Genomic DNA, 20696 nt, shown 5'->3' on the forward strand with positions numbered 1-20696 from the left:
GCCTGAACCTGACTCCCAGCATCACACCTGTTGCTCACTGAGTAGAGGCTCATTGCTTTCCAAACAAAAGTCTTGCAAAGCAGATAGAATTTTTTACTAACTCATTTAATAAGCAGCCAACATTCACTCAGCATAAAGCAGGGCATGGCAGCACTGCTGGCCTCCTTTACTGTACCCAGAGGGAAGACAGCAGGATCCTGGAGTTACCTGCAGCTTGGGAAGCACTCAGAACTGAGCTGTTGAAGTGCTTTTAGTCTGAGTTTACCACATTACACATGCTCAGCAGTTCCTGTGAACTGCTTCTTGAAGACAATTGGTGTGCTTATTGTGAGAAAGCCCTTAAGATACAGGGAAAGGAACATGACTAAGCCTCATCCAAGTCCCCTCCTTTGATGCATGAGCAGCTCCCCAGCCACTCAGGAGCAGGAACCTGGCAAGTACCATATCTCAGGCCCTGCAGCCTCACTGATGCTCAGCACAGCAGTAGTTGCTGTACCTTGCAGCTGCAGCGTGGCTGTGCTGAGCAGCTCGAGATGTTCTTATTCTGCAGGTTCTGGCCCATGTTTGCTCCAGGTTCAATGACTCTGCCTCAGGATAAAGCACTACCCCTGCCTAAGTCTAATCACGCACAAATTGGTCTCATGCATTTGCAGCTACTCATGGTTTTTAAGTCACCTGGTTTATAATAATAATTTTAAAGGCAATGTTTCGGGAAAGGAAATGAACAAACATAAAACCTTTAAAAGAGGGAAATTAATGTGGGATTTCAGACAAGTTATTTATCATCCTTTCTGCCTCTGTGCAATACTGTAGGGATAAGCACATAACTAGCTGCTTTAATATTTATTCCTATTATAGAAAAAGTAAACATTGCTGATAAGTCACTGCTTTCCAGGATTAGATTTCATATTTTAGAGACTGCTTTAAATTAATGCAGAAGCAAACATTATCTTTTCTTCTTATTCATATATTTCCCTAATGAGTTCCAAGCAAATTGTGCCTACTTATATTTTATGATTTTAAATAATTAAAACATTTTATGGAGGCAACTAAAATTCTCCCCAGAGTTAGCAGAAAGATTATTGATTGAACAGATCTCAAGCTACAAGGAAAAAATTATTATTTAGTTTAAAGGCTCATAATTTTATCCTCGTATTCAACCTACTGAAAAACAAGGGATTGTGCATTTTTACAGCAGCCTTCTGAGTTATGCTGGAGTAGGGACATGGGGTTTGTTGGTAAGCTGAAAGCAGTAACTTTCTGACTCTGTGAAATTACATTTGCAAATGAGTTAATGAGTGTTGTATTTACTTGTGACAGCAGTAACAATGCCCAGCTACTGCACACATTCTTTCAGTGAGTTGTAGGGTTTGATAGGGTCTCCCCTGAGCCTCCTCCAGACTAAATAATCCCAATTCCCTCAGCTGCTCCCCATAAGACTTGTGTTTTAGATCCTTCACAGCTTTGTTGCCCATCTTTGGACACGCTTGAGGGCCTTGATGTCTTTCTTGCAGCAACGGGCTGCAAGTACTTGAGGTGCAGCCTCACCAGAGCCAAATACAGAAGGATGACCACCTCCTTTGTCCTGCTGACTGCACTATTTCTAATACATTTCTAATACCTGCATCTGGTCTTGTTGAAGCTTAAACGATTGGTCTTAGCCCATCATTCCAGCCTGTACAGATCCCTCTGTAGGGATCTTCCTTTGTAAGTGCTGAAAAGATTTCAGTCTTCTTCAAGCTAAACAGTTCCAGGTCCCTCCACCTTTCCTACCATGGGCGATGCTCCAGGTCCCTGATCATCTTTGTAGCCCTTCACTGGACTCTCACTACAAGTTCCCCATCTTTCCTGAACTGGAGAGCCCAGAACTGGAGACAGAACTCCAGATGTTATCTCAGGGATTGCTGACCTGTAGCACAAACCCAAGAGACAGCAAAAACCTCCAGCAGAGAACATGAAAGAAACCCATCCACCAACAACTAAGAACAAATCCAGACAGATTTCTTGAAGAACAGGTGAATAGAAACCTGTTAAAATATGTTCTTACAAATTTAAATAAAAAAGACTTAGGTGGAAATGTGCATAAGGAACCTCACACTTGTTCATGATACAAGTTTACAATTTGAAATGCTTCTTGTTTTTAGGTTTTTTTTTTAGGAAGCAAACATCAGAAGTTTACTTTTAAAAGTTAGTAAAAAATTACATCTCCTTGGAGTGGCTTAGAGTTAAAAGTGGAATCACTTAAAAGAACGTACAGATAAATCAATCCAAACTGGTGATTTCTTTTTAAGACCATTATTGCTTACTCTGGAACAGACTCCACACAAGGCCACAACAGCTGCACAAAGGCAGCAGCAGCATTTCCTCACCACCCTGCACAAGGACTGCATCTGCCTCCAGCTCCATGTGCAGAGGTGGGCAAGGGGCCTCCACCCACAGTCCCTCAGCCTCCTGCCAGCAGGCACTGGTGTGCCATCTCCACCCACAGTCACCTTCCACGTCCTCCAGCCACCTAAATGTCAGCTGCTATAAAACACTCTCCCAAGCTATTTAATCCATCTTCTCAATGAAGAGTAATTAGTGGGGTCGTTCCAAAGCAGAAAGACACAGTTAATTGTGCAACTACTGTGCTGTCATATGTATTATATCAAAAAGATTAATACAGCCTGAAAGAAATCACAGGGCCTTCCTCTGTTTCCTTTGAACAGCTGAAGTAGGCAGACTTCCAGTGAGCCTCAAAAACATCCCTAGCACAGGACAGCATTAATTCTCAACCAGAGTGCAATGACAAAACCACGCTCACTAGGTCAAACCCTCAACAAGATGGTTCATGAACAAAAAGCAGCAGTTTTTCCCCCCAGTCCCTCACTACAAGAAAGACATCAAAACCCTGGAGCATGTCCAGAGAAAGGCAACAAAGCTGTGAAAGGTCTGGAGCACAAGATTTATGAAGAGTGGCTGAGGGAACTGGGATTGTTCAGTCTGCAAAGGAGGAGGCTCAGAGGACACCTTATCACTCTCTACAACTACCTGAGGAGAGGATGCGGCAAAGTGGGGGGTGGCCTCTTCTTCCAGGTAACAGCAACACAACAGGGGGGCATGGCCTCAAGTTGTGCCAGGGGAGTTCAGGTTGGAGTGGTCAGGCACCAGAATGGGCTGCCCAGGGAGGTGGTGGAGTTACTGTCCCTGGAGGTTTCAAGAAAAGGGCAGATGTGACACTGAGGGACATGGCATAGGGTGGTCACAGGCAGAGTTTGATGGTTGGACCAGGTGACACCAGTGGTCTTTCCAGCCTTAACAGTTCTACGATTCTACAAATACACAGAGCCATCCTTGCTGTGCCACTGGGCCTGCCTGCAGCCAGTGCATGCACCAAGATATTCCTCATCTCAGGGGCACACAGGCCAGAGCCAGAGGAGTGCCCTGCTGAGAGCCCAGGCTGCAATTCCAAATCTGACATCCCCCAACCCCTGTGGGGGTCATGTAATACCAAGCCTTACCTGATAGACACGATTGCTAGAGAGAAAATCCCTGTCCAGGCTTGACTTCAGTGGGCTTAACTAGGACACCAATCTGACTTGTTGAAGAAGACAAACTTGAAGGAGACAAAAGTACAGGTGCATTTGATCAAAACACAGAGATCTGGAACCCACACTTAACTCCTGTGTAAAGTGAAAGTAGCCCAGGTACCATCAAGAACTTCTCTCTCCTCTCTTTCTCCCCAAGCTATGGTTTCTTGTATGGATACCACTGTGATTTCCTTCCTTAATTTACAGCAGTCACTCACATGACAGCTTTGCCATCATGCTCTTTAGCACAAGCATTACTCCACGGGTGAATTCAAACCTCTAGCCACAGACTACAGTACACCCTTAATGAGAACCAAGCACATGCAGCCAGAATCTGTTCACTGAGCTCTCATGGCCACCCCACAAACTGCATTAAACACACATGGTTAAGGCTGCAAAGCTAAGCACTGGAAGTTCACAAAAGACTAATTAAATATACATAAACAATCTTATTTTTCACCACCTCAATTACAAATATGCTTCATATGCATATTGATCAAGAGTTTCCATACTATACCTCTGACTTGTTTCTTCTTGACCTAATAAATGCTTACCTTATTTTCTTCGGGTTAAGGTGCGAAGAACATCCAAACAGGGAATCCACTCACTTGAGGCAGCTCTAGATAACTGCTGGGTAGGTGTCCAGGCTGCCTCATGCTGCGATCGTGGCTGTCCAACAGAAGTGGAGGAAATCAGGGAGCCAAGTTCACCAGCACTTTTCTATGTTTAAGCATCTTTTCTTTCCATTTTGTGTTTGGTCTCATCTCCAGAAAAGGAAATTGCACCACGACAGCTACAGCAGGAACAAATCATTTTGACTGACTTCCATTGCCTTTCCTCCAAGTTCAAAAGCCATGAAGCAAAAGGGATGTAAAAGTGTAATGCACGAAGAAGAAATGATTGGAAACGAAGATTTTGAGTCAGGTGTTTAGACAGTCCCCAGCAAGGAAAGAGCTTGAAGGAGCAATGCAAAAAGATCCAGTGATGTGCTGAAGTACCGTGGACAGAGGGGGGGCTTTTGTGTCAGACTAAACATTGTACCACATTTCACAACAAACTTCAAGGAAACAAAATAAAAATTAAGCCTTTATCAAACACTGGGGGAAGAAGATCAGCCTTCTGCTACAAAGACTGCAGTAGAGGCCTGCAGTCAGGCTAAGCAGCAGCATCCAAATTAGTTGCTTATAAACTGCAGTTTACTTAAGTATCTTCCATAAAACATTGATTCCCCAAGCACCTGGTGCTGTCTTCTGGCAGGAAAAACCCCTCATCTCCCCTACAGGGGCACCAGACAGAGCCAGTCCCACTTAAGGAAGACTCAGGTACAGCAATCAACAGCCCACATCCAACCTGTCCATCCCAGAAGCACTTGCTGTCAGTTAGAGAAGCGATAACGGCATCAGGTGACCCTCGTGATCGGCTGTAACTTACAGGAATGGTAAAAACACTTACACAACGCCATCACAAAATAAATTGACGACCGAGGCAGGCAGTGGCCGCCAGGTGGCAGAGCAGACGAACGGGCCACGAGTCACAGCGCTGCTGCCACCTGCCTGCGCTCCGGGAGCAGCGGCACAACGCAGCTCCTATGGCCGGTCGCTGCAGCTGTAACTACGCTGCCTCAGCAGCCGCGGGAGGAAAGATCCCGGACTCATGCCTGCAGAAAAATAATACCCCTCCCCAACATCAGCATTCACTACTTCCTTGTGAGCTGCTCCTTGTGCTCCCCTACCCATGTGGGCTGTGGTTATATAGAGCACAGGTAGGTGTGACTCACACAGCACACCCAAAGGCATTCCAGGGAGCACAGCAAACAAGATTAGTAAGATTTGGTAGTACCCATTCATGTTTTAATGCTCCTAGGAACATAAGTAAACACAGAGGATTCACAGTCACTAACGACGTGGAGTTCAATAGGGCAGAGCTGTTAGTTTCGCATCAGGGCCTTCCCCTGTGGACCCAGGACAAAGCATTTTAATAATGCTTAATAATAGATTTTTATCACATATTGCTTTTTTCAGAAATTACACTGCATGTCAGTTTTGCCTTTTTTTACATAATAATCATAGCTGAAGCAAAAACTAAGCTAAATAAACAAATAAGTTGCTTATTGCTTTCTATTTGACCCCACAGCATGTGGAAAGATTGGCAATCACAAGTCAGGTCTGGGAGCTCTCTAATGGGAAGTGTCACTAAAATGCAGTGTACACACTACAGGAACTGATATGATTTGTGTTTTTATTTCCATTCCAGATCAGGAACATAACTATTCCGTGGCAAAGGGAGGCTGAGCAGCACATTAGTCCAGCTAGCAACAAACAGCCCTTCCATGTCATGTATGAATCCAGACAGTTCTCTGGGCTTTCCTTTTTTGGCAGTGAAACATTCGTATGTGCTGTTAGGATTTAAGTTAGTTAGTGGCTTACCTTGCAGAGTTCTTCCTGCCTTCACTGTTATGAGAGCAAGGATCTCTGAATTATCTGCACATGGACGGTAACATCTGCTCAGTTCTACTTACTGTAGAATCACCTCTGCCAAAGATTCCAACGCAGTAGCTCCGTGCCCACTAGAGAGCACTGCTAGCAGCAGGCCCAGCACAAGAACAGGACGGCAGAGGGCAGCACGTACCCTCCAGTGCTACCTGGCTGTATTCCAACAACACCCAAGGGAAAGTTACAAACCTGTGCCCCAGCGCTGAGTGTGAAAGGTTTCCACGCCCAAAATAGCTCCAGACGAGTGTCCTGATTTCTCAAGACTCCAGCGCACAAAAGGCAGATTTAAGAATATAGCACGCCAAGCTGAACTATGAGTCAGTTCATGAGACCTGGAGAATTTCTACAGCATGACAACAATTCATGTTTGAGTCACCCAGTAACTCACAAGATAAAGGGAGGGGATCAGCACTATATGCAAAGTTGTACTTAAGGAAGTAGTATTAAGCTTCCTTGCAGTATGCACACAGACAACCCCTATTCCATCTGCACCAGGTAGGAATGTAGTGCTGCAGTTCATCACCGTGTATGCACAACCACAGTCAGATCACTAAGTAGCTCAAGCATCTTTATTTTGTTCAGAATGATCAGTGAGGAAAGGCTGGCTACTGCTGGAAATTATCATTAAGGCTTTTTATATTTTCTAATGAAACGGAGCTATTAACACTACCAACATTCCTCACCACACAACTCCATCCAGACACGTCACTAGCTTCTGCAGCACACCTGGAAAGAAAGTTTGAAAGCCTTTTATAAGCCCTACTTGAGAGATGTCTATAAATAAGACACTGAACTTCTGCTTACTTAAGGTAGTGACTTATGACATTTCCAATTGACTTCTGTATTACTTACTTGTACTTTAGCCACAGCCTATTGGCACTGCAATAGAGAACTGTTTAAGGTTTAAAGGCTAAGGAATTGTCCAACACTTTACCTAACAATGGAATAAAATGAGTAAGTTCAAGCTTAGCTTAGATGAGCTAAAAAGGAACCCTGAAGTAACTGCTTTTCTTTCACTTGCCTACTATACAACCTTGAGAAAGACAACTGGAGGTAAACAGATGGTAAAGGGCCAAGGTAGTTGGCTCCTGCAAGACCAGGTGCCAGACCACTAAGAGCCCTATCAAAACAATGCAGAGAGCAGCTTTGGTGCTGTAGCCATGCTGCTTTAAGGACGCAAACAAGGCATTGCTCATAAGCATAACACAGTCCTTTATCTGCCCAAGTGCTACAGCCAGTTCACATACGCAGGCACACAGCATTATTTTTTTTTCCAGGACTGGCCTGGAGGCACTGTACAACACTGAAGAGAATCTGGACTAAAGTTCAATTGTCCAGCCACCGAGTCTCTAGTTTTAAAAGTGCTAGCATATATAAATGCTTCAAACTACCAGTTTACAAATGCTTGCATGCAACAGAGTAACAAATTCCATCTTAAGTGCTGCTCCTTGCATCACTAAGTGGTGGAAATACTCTTAAAAGGGCATTTTGACTGGGCGCCAAAGCTATTCCGAAGTGACCCACATAGCTGAACTTCCTTTTCTTCAGGTAACAGAACTGGTCAAAGACACTACACAAAGCCTGTTTAAAAGGCTGAGATGACAGTCTCCTCAGAAGGTAGAGCAGAGCTTACACTAAGATGGTGGCTTAACAATTCCATAGATGAAGGCTGAACACAGGCAGGTTACTGGTGCACTTAAGAATTCGATATGAGAGCAACAATGCAGGATAGGACAAGATCTCAAATCATGAGGACTTTTAGATAAGTTAAGTCTACATAGACATAATTTCCTGATAAAGTAGCCCCCTTCCCTACAAAGGAATTTTCTGTGAACTAAAGGCTGCAAGATCAAGTAAAGAGACACACACCTATCCCAGATATGAGATAAAAGAACCAGGCCCAAGGCACTCCACTGAAAATAATAAATTCCTCCTCTTAAAAGAGCTGCATGAGTGTAAAATATTCCACATTTAATACATTCACAGGTAGCTATGCTTGGCCTTAGGAGTGCAACCTTAAGAGATTTTTTCCTCAAACTACCATCTCTTAGAATCACAGAATCACTCAGATTGGAGAAGTCCTTAAAGATCATCAAGTCCAACCACAACATAACCATACTACCCTACCTCTAACAACTCTCCACTAAATCACATCCCTGAGCACCACATCCAAATGGTTTTTAAACACATCCAGGGATGGTGACTCAACCATCTCCCGGAGAAGCCTATTCCAGTGCTTAACCACCTTTTCCACAAAGAAGCTTCTTCTGATATCCAACCTGAACTTATCTTGACACAACTTGAGGCCATTTCCCCTCATCATGTCACTTGAAACCAGTGAGACCAACCCCGCTCTCACTGTAAGCACCTTTCAGATACCAGAAAAGAGCAGTGAAGTCCCCCCCTCAGCCTCCTCTTCCCCAGACTAAACAGCTGCAGTTCCTTCAGTCTCTCCTCGTAGGGCATATTCTCCAAGCTCATCAAAAGCCTTAATCCTACTCCAGGATTTAAAATTTAAGTTCTTCTACTATTTCCCATTTCTTAACAAATTTGCCAATATTCATCTGCCAATGAGAAAGCAAAATTGGATATATTTTCCTTCATTTCCACTTAAAATTAAGCCTTTATTTTATTCAGTTTAAGCAGAAACCTCTCACAGTATTTGGGCTAAGCAGGCTGTTGTAGTATTACATTCAGTTGCAGTTGTGAAGTCTCACTTCATACAAATATTAACAAGTAAGTGTTTGTGGGATTTCTTTCCCCCTTCCCTTGTGTAAAAGCATCAAGGAGCAGTTTTAAGTGCCTCAACACGGCATGGAAATCACTGCACTCTTTACATGAGCAGGCCAACTAGAAATGCAGTAAATCTTGCCCATGAAACAAAAGGGACTTAAGCCATTGTGATATGACAGATCTTACCCTACCTGAACAAAAACATAACAAAACCAAGTACATGACTTGCTTGAGGAATCTTAACTGTTCAGTGAAAACCAGCTATTTTCAGCATTGTCATGGGTGAGGTGAGTCCTTAATTGCACAAAGATACAGAGCACTACATCTCGAGTTAGCATTAGTTAGAACTAAACTGAGCACTACCCTATCATCTTAACTCTTAAAATATCTGAGGCATAGGTATGTGTGTACTTGTTTTATTCATAATTTGACTCATCTTGGGATACCAAATGTATTTCTACTTATGGTGATTTGACAGAACTGTTGACCTCGTTTCAAGATACCCACTGATCCATTTTTCATTCAACAGCAATATCGAACGTTAAAAGGAACATAAAACAAACATGCACACAATTGTACAGTTTTCTCAGATGTCTATTTCATTATTTGTGGGTAGCGCATTGAACAGTTAAATACATTTAAATAATGTTTAAGTGACTGCGCTAGTGCAGACTTGTAACTAGACGGGTAACCAATTTAACTAGAAACCAGCTAACAAGTAACTGTCTAAATACAAATACAGCTCTTGTACTCTTTTTGGGAAAAAGCCTGCTGGTCACATTGGAAATACATTTTAAGGCCAAATTCTTCTGATATCCCTTCTCTGCAGCAGTTTCTTCACCTTTTTAAGCCTCCAATTCCAGGCCAAGACCAAGTTTATGGCCACCAGCATTGATGCTCTTTCCATCTATCAGGGCAGACAAAGTAAGCTTCACACCTGTAAAATTTAAAAGATTAAGTTTACAACAGGTTAGCAGAATAACTTTCAGGCAACTCAACCTCAGTCATTAAGAATCTATGTTGTATCTTATTACTTTGCTCCAAGGTTACCTACATTCATTTACATACAAAATCCACAGAAAGCTAGTTATGTGGACCCAACAAACTATAAACTGGATATCCAAAGACTTCATTTGATAACTTCTCTACCTGAAGGTGTGCATCAAGAAGGAAAACTATGCACAGAAAGATTTGTGAGGGAATGCAAGTATGATTTTTATACGTTTTCAGACAGAACTAACCAACAGTGATATCGCATTAACAGGTGTTGGCATGTCTAAACAGAACAAGTTCAAAGTTAAGCTATCAAACGTGATAGTCAGCTGTTAAACAAACCACTGAGGAATATGATGCAGAAATACCATTAGACAGCATAATTTGTCTTACGTGAAGGTTTTCTGTGCAACAGAACTTATTGTCAAGTATCTACTTTGCCTTCAAGACAAAATTATTCTGTAAACTCAAAATAGTTGCATATAAATACACCAAACTTAATTGTTTGTGTCATGCATGAAAGGCATGGATGTGAAAGCCCTTACCTGGCCTCAGGGTCTGGGTGTAACCCAATCCAACTAGACTAGAGTTGTTCACTTTTGCCTGGAAAAAATAAACAAAAACACAGAAGCAATTGAAATGTTTTAATTGGAGAGTTATTATTATTAGGAGCTATCAACATGCTACATGTTCTTTCATTATCTCTGTGCTTACTAGATTGTCTTCCTAGCTATGCCTTTGCCCAAGAATATAAATCCATTTAATTGAAGACAGGATTGCAGAGGCAGGGAGAACTAATTGTTAATGGAATGTAGTTTGGCTGGTGAACTTCTCTCCACTCTTTTGAGAACACAGCAACTCATCACCAGTTGCCAAAAACAAACCACTTCGGAAAAAATCCCTTATATTTATATTATTAGAAAATAATCCATATTTTGCATATCCAATAAAAAAAGTAGTAGACATTTCAGAGTACCAACATAACAAGGATATGCAAAACGTTTTTTCCCCCGTTTTGCATCAATTTCTCTGTGGACTACTGAAATAATTCCAAGTTAAATTCTAGCTTTATAACAGAAAACTTGCCTGCAGTATGGATTTCAACCAGCATCTCTTACAAACTTCACTGCAGGCAACATTTAAATACTACTTGTTTTATTAGTAACTGCTTGGATTCCCAGTCTAGCTCTTGCAAGACTTTTGGATTAGTCATCTTCTTTTGTACTAACATACATGCTCAGAAACTGAAAAGCAGCTCTGTTTAGCATAACCCTTTTTGTTAGAATCATACTTACAGAGATAGAAGCGTTGGAATCCAACTTGTATTTAGCTGCAATTCCAAAGCGAGTGCTGTTGCTACCAGCTGTCCATGCCAGGTTTACGGCAGTTTCAAGACTGTCACTCACTTTCTGGTAAATTGAACCACCAAATTCCGAACCATCATTGCTGCATAGATGAAAAATACAACTTCTTATATCTACATAAACTCACTCTTTTTTTTAAGAAGCAGTTCAAATTTCTAGTTAAGTAAGAATTTAGAAAGTTTGTTTCCCACTTTTAGACTGGATAAGGGAAGATGAAAATGAAATTCTTATATCATGCTTTGTAGCTTTCCCCATCTCAACTTCCACGAAACCAGACAGAACAATCCCCATTCAAAAGAAAATCCATCTCAAAATCAAGTTATGACCTAAACAAACATACTAAAACAATGTATTAGATTACAGTGAAGTATCACGTTCTTCAGATTTTAGTCAGCTTGCTCTAAAGAACACCCAAAGTCTCTAACTACAGCAATTTGAAGCAAGTTCAGAATGAACTTCAGTTCATTCACACTCCAGTTGTACTCTAGGCATTTTATGCACTCATCCCATCAATACAGGAAGATGAACTTACTCAAAAAGCAGAACTATTTTTGTTCCAGAAACTGCTTCTGGCCCACTTAAATAGTGCAGCACTAATTGCTACCCCTAACAAATGGACTGCCTCCTAAATTAGTCAGATACAGCTCAACACATGGGGAAAGCTGGATAAAGTCTTTCAACCAGCTCTGCATAACGAGCTTATCAAGCTTCCAAGTATCTGGTAAACTGTAGCATGTAAATCTTAACAAGTCATTATTTAGTGTATTCAGCATTCTGAAAAAGAGACAAAGTAGTATTTATTTACAAAGTTTGATATTACAAAAACTCATGCTGCTGATGTGCCTTGCAAGCACATCTTGGTAGTTTAAACGTGTATATAGAAGGAAGGCAGAAAAAAACCTGCTTTTGTAGAACAGGACACAATTACCAGTACTTACACGTTGGTGTGAAGTTGGAAATCTCCAGTCTTGTAACCCACAGAGAAGTTATTCCTTGTCAATTTTGATTTGGCACTATCAAAAGTCATTTGATAGCCCGCTAGCCATCCTTCATAACCAAAGACAGCTGAACCATGGATTGCAGGCCCAGCAAAATCAAAGTCAACATCACAACCTAGGTTTAGGCATTCACGTTTATATGCTGACTTAATTTTACCACTTTTCTTTCTGAAATAGAGAAACGGTTAAGACAGTTTGGTTATTCTCAATGAGAAGACAAATTTGAGCCACATGCCTCAACAGAATGCACCTAAATGCCATGCATATATATCCAAAAGACTGATCCAAATCACAGGTAACTCAAACTATTAAAAAAAAAAAATCATACCATAGATGCGTTGTGATGAAGGTAGAAACACATTCACATCTCCTGCAATAGTCCAACTAAATATTTCTATCTCAGAAATCAAGAGAAACAGACAGTTGAAGTGTCCAATACTAAGCCCCCAGGATAAGATCCAGTGTGGAAAAGCAGAAGTCTTTAGCACGGGGGTTTGCTAATTTGGACCAATAACAAACATCTGCTGATCTGACACACCAGATGGAACATTTACCAACCACATGTGTAGCATGATACACAAGGTAAAAAGGCAAAAAAAATCTTACCCTGTATTTGGTGAGAAAGTTGTATCAAATGTCAACTTCAAGCCTTTGGCAATCTAAACGAAGAATGAGAAAATAAAGCTATAAATTCAGTCCTGCTAGTTAAGTGAAAGAAAGGAATACTCAGCTAATCTATTACCTGATCTTCAATTGCAATTTCTGTTCCCAGAGTGTTATCTGTGTTCCATTTTTCTGTGAAAGTCAGCCCATACTCAGCCCACTTGTATTTGGTCTCCAAGCTTCCATTCACTTTTCCAGTATCTGTGTTCGATGAACCAGATGTTGTGAATTCCTAGAAAGGACAGTGACTGTGTTATACCAAATAAATATGTGATCCTGAAAGCTTTACAAAGTGACAGAAGAGAAAGACCTTTCTTCACTGAAGATCCTGTTCTATATAACATCAGATAATTCAGGGGACAGCAATGTAACATGGATTAGAAGAACCAGATGACTCACATCCACATTACAGACTTCTCCCTTCTCACCCTCCATCTCAAATGCAGTGTGTACTGCTATTACAAAATAGAGGTTTATAATGCAACTCAAAAGCAATACAAAAGCATTCTTCTCAAAAAGAAGAAAAAAGCTTTCCAAAATAAGGTTAAGTCTGGTACTGTTGAGGGCGGGGAAAAAAGAAAAATCAAACCAAACAAGGAGTCTTTAATATAAGTTTATGCACATTCTCTTCCTGGGAAGGAGGTGTTGTAACTGAAATGGGATTCACACAAGAGCTTGAATTTTGCAGTAAGTTTTAGCAGGATAACCACTAGACCTTGACAGAAACAAATGGAAAAAGGACTACATCTATAATAGGACCCTCACAAACAGTGTTTCTTCTGGAATGCAGCCCTCTACAAATAAATAGCACATAACCCACACACCTTGTATTTATACAGCCAGTTACACAGTTAAAACTTCCTGCTCTTGGGGGGCGGAATCTACCTTTACATCTTGCAAAGTCTGCTATAGAAACAGATGGAAGTTGCAGGAGATACTGCTTGCATTACCAAGATATCTACCACGGAACATAACAGCATTTGAATACCTTTTAAAGGAAATGCACAGCGCTGTTTCACTACCAACTACTTCACACATGGAGTAAGATGTCAAAAATTTAGACAAAGTTGCATGTTAAACAGCAAAAATGGTGTCAAATACTTGTTTAGGCTTATCATGAGGGAAAGCTAAGAAACCATTTTATTTTACAAAGATTAAGACAGCTTTTTTGTTGTTTTTTGTGATATTTGTAATAGTGGTATTATATTCAAAGTGAAGTCAGAGCTTTAGGTGCTCCTGAAATTTTCATTAATAGCATTAATATAACCTACAAGCTACTTGATGGTATCTGGAAAGTGCTCACATATAATTAAACAAGCATGCAAACATTCAGCCCCCAGAAATACAATGAAAAAGTACTTAAACTCACCACTCCACTTGCAGATTTTGTCTTCACATCCAGTTTCACCAGTCCAAACCCTTAATAAACAGAAGTTACATTTTAAAAGTTAAGCTTTAACTAAGACTATGCAGATTTTCCATGGTGTCGGTTTTCCAACATGTGCACGTATATATACACACATATAAGCATACACATAAAAAACCTAGCATAGGCTGGTTTTAATGCTTGAATTTCAAATGCTAAAGCAGTAGAGGTCATTTTAAGAACAAACTAGGAGTTCTGTCTGTCATCACTAAAGAATTAGCAAGGAATAGCCTCTCTTGTATATCGTACTTATTACTAACAAAAGATGGCTTCCAAGAGTAAACTTAGTGACAGACAGAGTACATTCTCTTGTTCCCTGGATGGCACCTACTCTGTACTCAATGCCATTTAAAGAGCAACCCTATTGCATTAAGTCAGCACTAAGGTCTCAAAGAAAAAGTCTGAATGGGGAGTCACGAGGAAATACACAGCCACCGGAACATAAGGACTATGGGAGAATAATTTCATTTTCTTACACTCCAACTTGAGTGATAACCCTGGTGAATGAGCTCCTGCAATAATTCCTAAAGACCTGAAATAAACAGCACTGCAACTAAGCACTTGTTTATTTTTAAACTACGCAACTGCCTACTTAAAAACTTCAGAGAATTCTTTCAGGCTACTCTTTCCTCTTCTGTTCCAAAAAAGAAAACACCCCAACAACAAAACCACACTAAAGTTACATTGGTATATATACATTTGTGTATCAACAAATGCATTTGCACAAAGATCCATAAAGGAAGTGCAAATATAGTCCTAAGCTGTGTAACAGTGGATGTTTCTAACCTTGCACACTGTCACAGCTCTTTCCTTAACATTAATGGGATTAATGCAGTAAGGTTTAACAGACCTCATATCAAAATAGCTCACAAAAAAGCCTCCGCTGGCTCATTAGCTGATAGAAATGTTTTAAATGAAGCATACTCTCCTCCCTTCCGAGAAGCACAGGCATTTGAGCACTCACTGAACTCCACATACATGCTAAACTAAGTCAATTAATTGCTGCAGCGCACTCAATACACTACATTGACTCACCATATCCTTTGTTGAAGACATCTCTGGCAGATTTGCCAAGGTCTGCGTATGATGGAGGAACCGCCATTGAACCTGAAAGGTAATGGTGTAATTACAATTCAATCTTTTACTACACACACATACAAAAATGCTACCACAAGAGTTAATGGTGTTCTTTAAGGCAGATTCATACATCAGGGTATTTACCAGTCGACAGATAGTTCAATTACATTACGTTGTGAAAAATCTACAGATTTTCTGATAATCGTGAACACTGAACATTTTCTTGGCTCAGGTAGCCCATTTATTGTCAAGGGGCCACCACAGAAATCTTTATTTTTCAAATAGTTTTATTCCTTACATCTTTAATTATCACAAACCAACTGAACGTTCACTGAAAACCAAGGAGTGAGAAATATGGAAAGCTGCACTGGTAGATGTTTCTGTAAGTTTTACAAAGTCAGGTGCTTATGGAAGTTATCTGAGAAGACCCATAATGTTTCATTTTCAATATGAGAAAGTGTGCGTATTTGTTTTGCAACATCACTTCCCCCGTATTTAAAATGGTCAAGATAAGATTTGGAAAGGATCTTCAAAGGCTGTTAACCAGCAATTATTCAGATGAAGATCTTTCCTCCTACACAGGGCAAGAGTTTAAGTCCTGGGGCAAAGGTGGGAAGGGTGAGCACCTTGTTAGCTTAGCAAGTCATACAAGCGAGAAAGGGAAATGGACTTCTAAGGAGAGCTCTTCTCAGACAGAGCTTCTGGCAAACTCAGTGTTCAAGAACCTGTCATTCACGTCCAGATCTGACCCAGCTTCCCTGGCCTGCTGGATGCCAGTCTAAGGTCCCACACAGATCTGCACGACGCTCCTCCTCCCTGAAAGGATACTCGCCATCCATACCTTCCTTTGGTGACTACTATCCTTCTATTTCAATACTAAAATGCCAATATTAGAGGCAGCCTATTCCGAATTTTAAAATAGAGAAAACAGAACATATTTCGCAAAGATGGTGATTTCCCCAAAAGGGTCACAAAAACAAAGGGGAAAACACTAACACTAGCTAAGAAAGCATCATAAAAAAGCCTCCACAATCAAAAAATCCTTCCTTTAAAAATTGCCTAAACAAAAATTTAAAAATCTTATTTTAAAATTAATTGGTCACACGTGCTTTTCTGGAAGACAGATGAACATAATTCACTATCTCATTCCTCTGTGGGTTTTGTTTCAAAAAACACCTTCAGATTCTAAAACAAAGATCATACTCTTGTATATTAATTTTCAACTGAACACGCTTTCCATTCTTATAAAGCACTTTTAACCAGATTTCAATTATCATCCTCTGACTATAGAATTATTCACCTCCTGCAGATCTCTACAAGTTCAGTACATTAGTCACATGGGATCAAAGCAGGCTCTTCCCTCCCAGCACTCCCCCATTTTTTTTTAATTAAAAGTCTGTATTTTCTGGCCTTACCAACAAAACAAGAAAACTTGCTTGAAAACACCTGTCCCAGAATTATTTCCAAGGGCACCATTCCACTAAAGCAGACTGCTTAACTACAGCATCCACAAATAATATACACTGATTATAACTGCTATGTGCAGCTTAACTGTATGAACTAATACTATTTTAAAAACATTTATTGTACAAAAAAGGTCTTGTGCCTTAACATTGGTTTCCTATAATCTACTACAGTTTTTCCAGGTGCCTCTCTCCATCTTCCTAAAGCCCAAAAGGAAAAATTCAACTGCATCATCGCAAAATCATCCAGGCTTAGCTTAGTTTGAAAGAAAAACCAAGAACCTCTTCAGCAAGAAACGCTAAACTCTACACAGAAGTCAGTAAAGGAATCAACCCAGCACCTGCTGGGGAGTATAAAACAAATCCGTTCTTGCGAGGAGTAAACTCTTAAAAAAATAAATAATAATATAAGCCTAAGGAAAAGATGATTCAATAGCAGAAACAGATGTGAGTCCCAGTGATGAGACAAAATGGTTTCTATGATTTATTCAATAAAAAGTAACAGAAGCAGGACAAAACTTGAAGAAAGTGTGGGAGCACTGGTCTTCTCTCACTCCAAATCCCTGGTGTCCAGTTCATTAGTAGCTTAAAAGGGCTTTGAGAAGTTTCAGCTATGTACTCTTCCTCTGAGTAGGTCCAACTACCGTCTCCAGAAGAATAATTATTACTAGTTCAGAAGTATCAAAATGCATGTCTGTGCTTAAGGCTACTACATATAAAAATATATGACTGTATGTATAAACTTCTTTCATCTTTAATGTTCCCAAGCTGACTAGATATTCATCATAGACAAGAGATTTATGCTAAGGCCCTAAAGTTTAAAAAATAATATTTTTAATTGCCTGTAACTAAATGTGTGGAATTACTGCAATAAAAGGATACTGCTGTTTTTATCAGGCCAAGTTAAGCATCCTCCCTACTGCAGGAAACTGACTAATCCTTGTCAGCCATTCCAGCCTACAGGCCCAGGTTTCCTGATAAGGAGTTAAAACAGCTTATGACCTTCACGTTGCTGTTTCAATTCATACGCTGACAGGGACACAAGAGGAAAAAGCAGATGTTATTTGGGGGTACATAAAACACCCCGTAAGCCGGGGTCACCACCAGAAAGCTCTTTAAAGGCCAAAATATATCAATTCTGTTTCTTCCAGTGTTGAAAAATTCACTAGATTTGCAAATCCTTATGATGAGAAGCAATTTTATTCGAGCATGTTTTGAAGCGTCTTTCATCTTCTTACTAATTAGAAGCACCTAAAATAAAGCTACAATTTAATTACAAGCCTGTTGTGACAGTAGATATCAAATATCCTAATTTCAGGAACATAGAAAATACTTATTTCAGGTAAGCATCCCACTTTTTCTTTTTATCCCCCTTTCTATATAGACCTAAAAGAAATAATCTGCTACTTAAATATACTTTCTTCCAAAGCAAAAAGAAAATGAAATGCCAAGATGTGTGAAGGCTGTCACAAGTATTACATCACAGCTTTCTTTCGAGGCAATACTTGGAAAGAGCCCCACACTTAGTAATTAAGGTATGCCAGTGGCTTCAATAACCATTTCCAGACCTCAGGACATTGAGGATCAGCCTAGAGGGCACAGAATTAGGAACAAAATACTTAAGTATTATGTATTAAAATATATAATATTTTTATTATATAAACTTTTATATATACTTTTAAACGGCAACAACTAAAGTGAAATTGTATCCTATCATTGAAAATAGCAATAAACCGATACTGAAAATACCGTTAAAAACATGTCCGATCTAACGCTGACCTCCTTTACGCTTACGGAGCTACTAAACGAGAACTACTACCCTCGCTGTAACTACCTCCCTACTTACACCTCGACGCCTGGCACGCGGACGACGTAGCCATAGCTAGGCCAATGCACAGACTCTACGGAGAAGGGAGAGAGAGTCAAACAGCGCTCGGTTCGCTCCGTGCTCACAAAACCGAAGCAGCGCGGATCCCCTCTCGCTACGGGCCGGGCCGCGCGGCGCCCGCTGCCGCCGCAAGGTGAACGCTCCGCGCGGCCATCTTGGGCCTCGCGCCTGACCCCCGGCGCTACGGCCGCCCCTTATGTAACCGCAGCCCGGGCACGGCCGAGGCCATCGCGGGCGGCGGAGCGTCCCGACCCCGTCCCGATCCCCCCACACCCCGTCCCTCCCGACCGCCCCCAGCGGGACAACGAGGAACGCGGCCCCGGCCCCGCTCACCGCCCTTCGCTCGCGCCCCACCCGCCTCCCCCGGCACCGCGGGACGAGCCCAGCCCCGGGCCGGCACCTGGCGAGCGCGAGAGAGCGGCGGGGCCGGGCGGAGCGGGACCGGGGGCGCGGGCGGGTCTGGCCGTGAGGAGGCCGCGCTGCTGCAGCCGCTGGCACTGGAGGGCGAAGTGAAGGAGACACCGATCCGCCCGCCCGCCGCCGCCCCGCAGGACCCCGGTCAGAAGGGGCCGTCCCGCGAGGTGCCCGTCCCCACGGAGCGCCCCGCGCGCCCGTCCGCCCGACCCGAGAGACCCCCAGCGCGGGCACACACGGGAACACAAGGCTCCAGCCGTGAGAAACGCCGTACCCTCAGCGCGGAGCCGGGATGGAGCGACGTGGGCCGGCAGGCGCTAATTCCGGCAGCCCCAGAGGCGGAGACGGGTCCTCGTGAGAGGGCGGGGCCTGCGCGGGAGGGCGGCAACGGCCGCGCCTGGAACCCGCGACGCGTCCGCCGCTCAGCAGAGCGGGTGCGGCCCTGCAGCGCGCGGGGCGGAGCGAGGCCTCGGGCGGCTCCTCAGTCCAGCGGCCCGCACGAGGGAAGACCCGTACACCGGGTGCAGGCCCTGCGAGCCGCCCGCCTAACTCAAGTAGAAACTTCCGCCCCGTAACGGTCACCAGCCACAGCACAAGTGGGCACAGGCCCAGCCTCCTTAAAAGTACTCAGTCAGAACCCGTCAGAAAAGTGAAAGCGAGTCAAATCATATTCGAATCACATGAAATACACGTTAACAAGCACTACTGGTTTCCTCCAACACATGGTACGGCAGCCGTTTTCTTTTTTTTTTCAGCCGTTACTAAAGCAGGCTGACCGGCAGTAAATTCCAACTGCCCATCAGCATCTAGTTCTGTTTTAGGTTGGATGTTAGGGGGAAGAACATGAATGTGGCATGAATTGTTCATAATACAAGTTCATTCTGAATAGAATTTCAGTTTCTTACATCAGAATGGTGGGGTGGCTTTTTTTTATATATATTAGTCATGGTCCGGCTTTATCATTTTAAAGCAATCCAGTGAAGTACTTACTGCCCCACCCTGAAGGAAGAAGTTCTGAATCACTTGCCTTGTGAAACAGTTTTGTCTGAGACCGCAGTACACAAAATCCCAGTGAATGCTGCTGTCTATCCATACATTATAATCATGATTACTTGAAGAAGACATGTATGTAACCAATAAAAAGACAGCTGTAGTGCTCACCAGTTTCCATCAGAGGTTTATATTCACTTCTAGGTCAAACCTGCAGTCATTATCTGTCCTTCTAAATTTGAGCCTTCAAAGATTAAAAATACAGTGGAAAAGAAACCTTAAGGTAAGCCTAACTGCATAAACAAGGGCTTATCCTGAAAAGGAACTGACCGATAGCATTCACCACAGATGGTAAAATTATAATCAGCAGAAAATAGGTGGGAAATAGTTAAAGTTAGCAGGAACCGAGTTCAGAAGCAGCAAAGCAGTGTTTGTTTTTCTACCAAAGGAGAAAACAGACCCATGCAGAAACCAATGCATTTAAATAAGTTGACATAGATGGATATCCAGGTAACCTCAGGGAAATGCCAGTGAATAAGCAGAAAGCCTGTGACTTCAGAGACTAGAGGGTAAGCCAAAGGCAAATTTAGGAAAGCCAATAAGGAAGCAAATGTTTGCAGGCCCTA

At 42.0% G+C, this 20696-nt stretch overlaps 1 protein-coding gene across 3 annotated transcripts; it reads right to left on the minus strand.

The window, feature by feature from the left end:
* Positions 1-8664: 8664 nt before the first annotated feature.
* Positions 8665-19453, minus strand: VDAC2 (voltage dependent anion channel 2). 3 transcript variants are annotated; one of them, XM_015866624.2, is made up of 10 exons: positions 19355-19453; positions 18625-18679; positions 15274-15345; positions 14182-14231; positions 12892-13044; positions 12756-12808; positions 12090-12317; positions 11083-11233; positions 10333-10390; positions 8665-9731 (listed from the first exon to the last, which is right to left on the minus strand). In XM_015866624.2, the coding sequence occupies exons 2-10, from the start codon at positions 18656-18658 to the stop codon at positions 9640-9642; spliced, it is 891 nt and encodes a 296-aa protein (XP_015722110.1). In that variant the 5' UTR covers positions 18659-18679; positions 19355-19453; the 3' UTR covers positions 8665-9639. The 3 variants fall into 3 exon arrangements, with proteins under 3 accessions (XP_015722110.1, XP_015722111.1, XP_015722112.1); XM_015866625.2 differs by lacking the exon at positions 19355-19453 and adding an exon at positions 19067-19199; XM_015866626.2 differs by lacking the exons at positions 18625-18679; positions 19355-19453 and adding an exon at positions 19067-19199.
* Positions 19454-20696: the final 1243 nt, after the last annotated feature.

The sequence above is a fragment of the Coturnix japonica genome, chromosome 6 (genome assembly GCF_001577835.2).
Source record: "Coturnix japonica isolate 7356 chromosome 6, Coturnix japonica 2.1, whole genome shotgun sequence".
Lineage (NCBI taxonomy): Eukaryota > Metazoa > Chordata > Aves > Galliformes > Phasianidae > Coturnix > Coturnix japonica.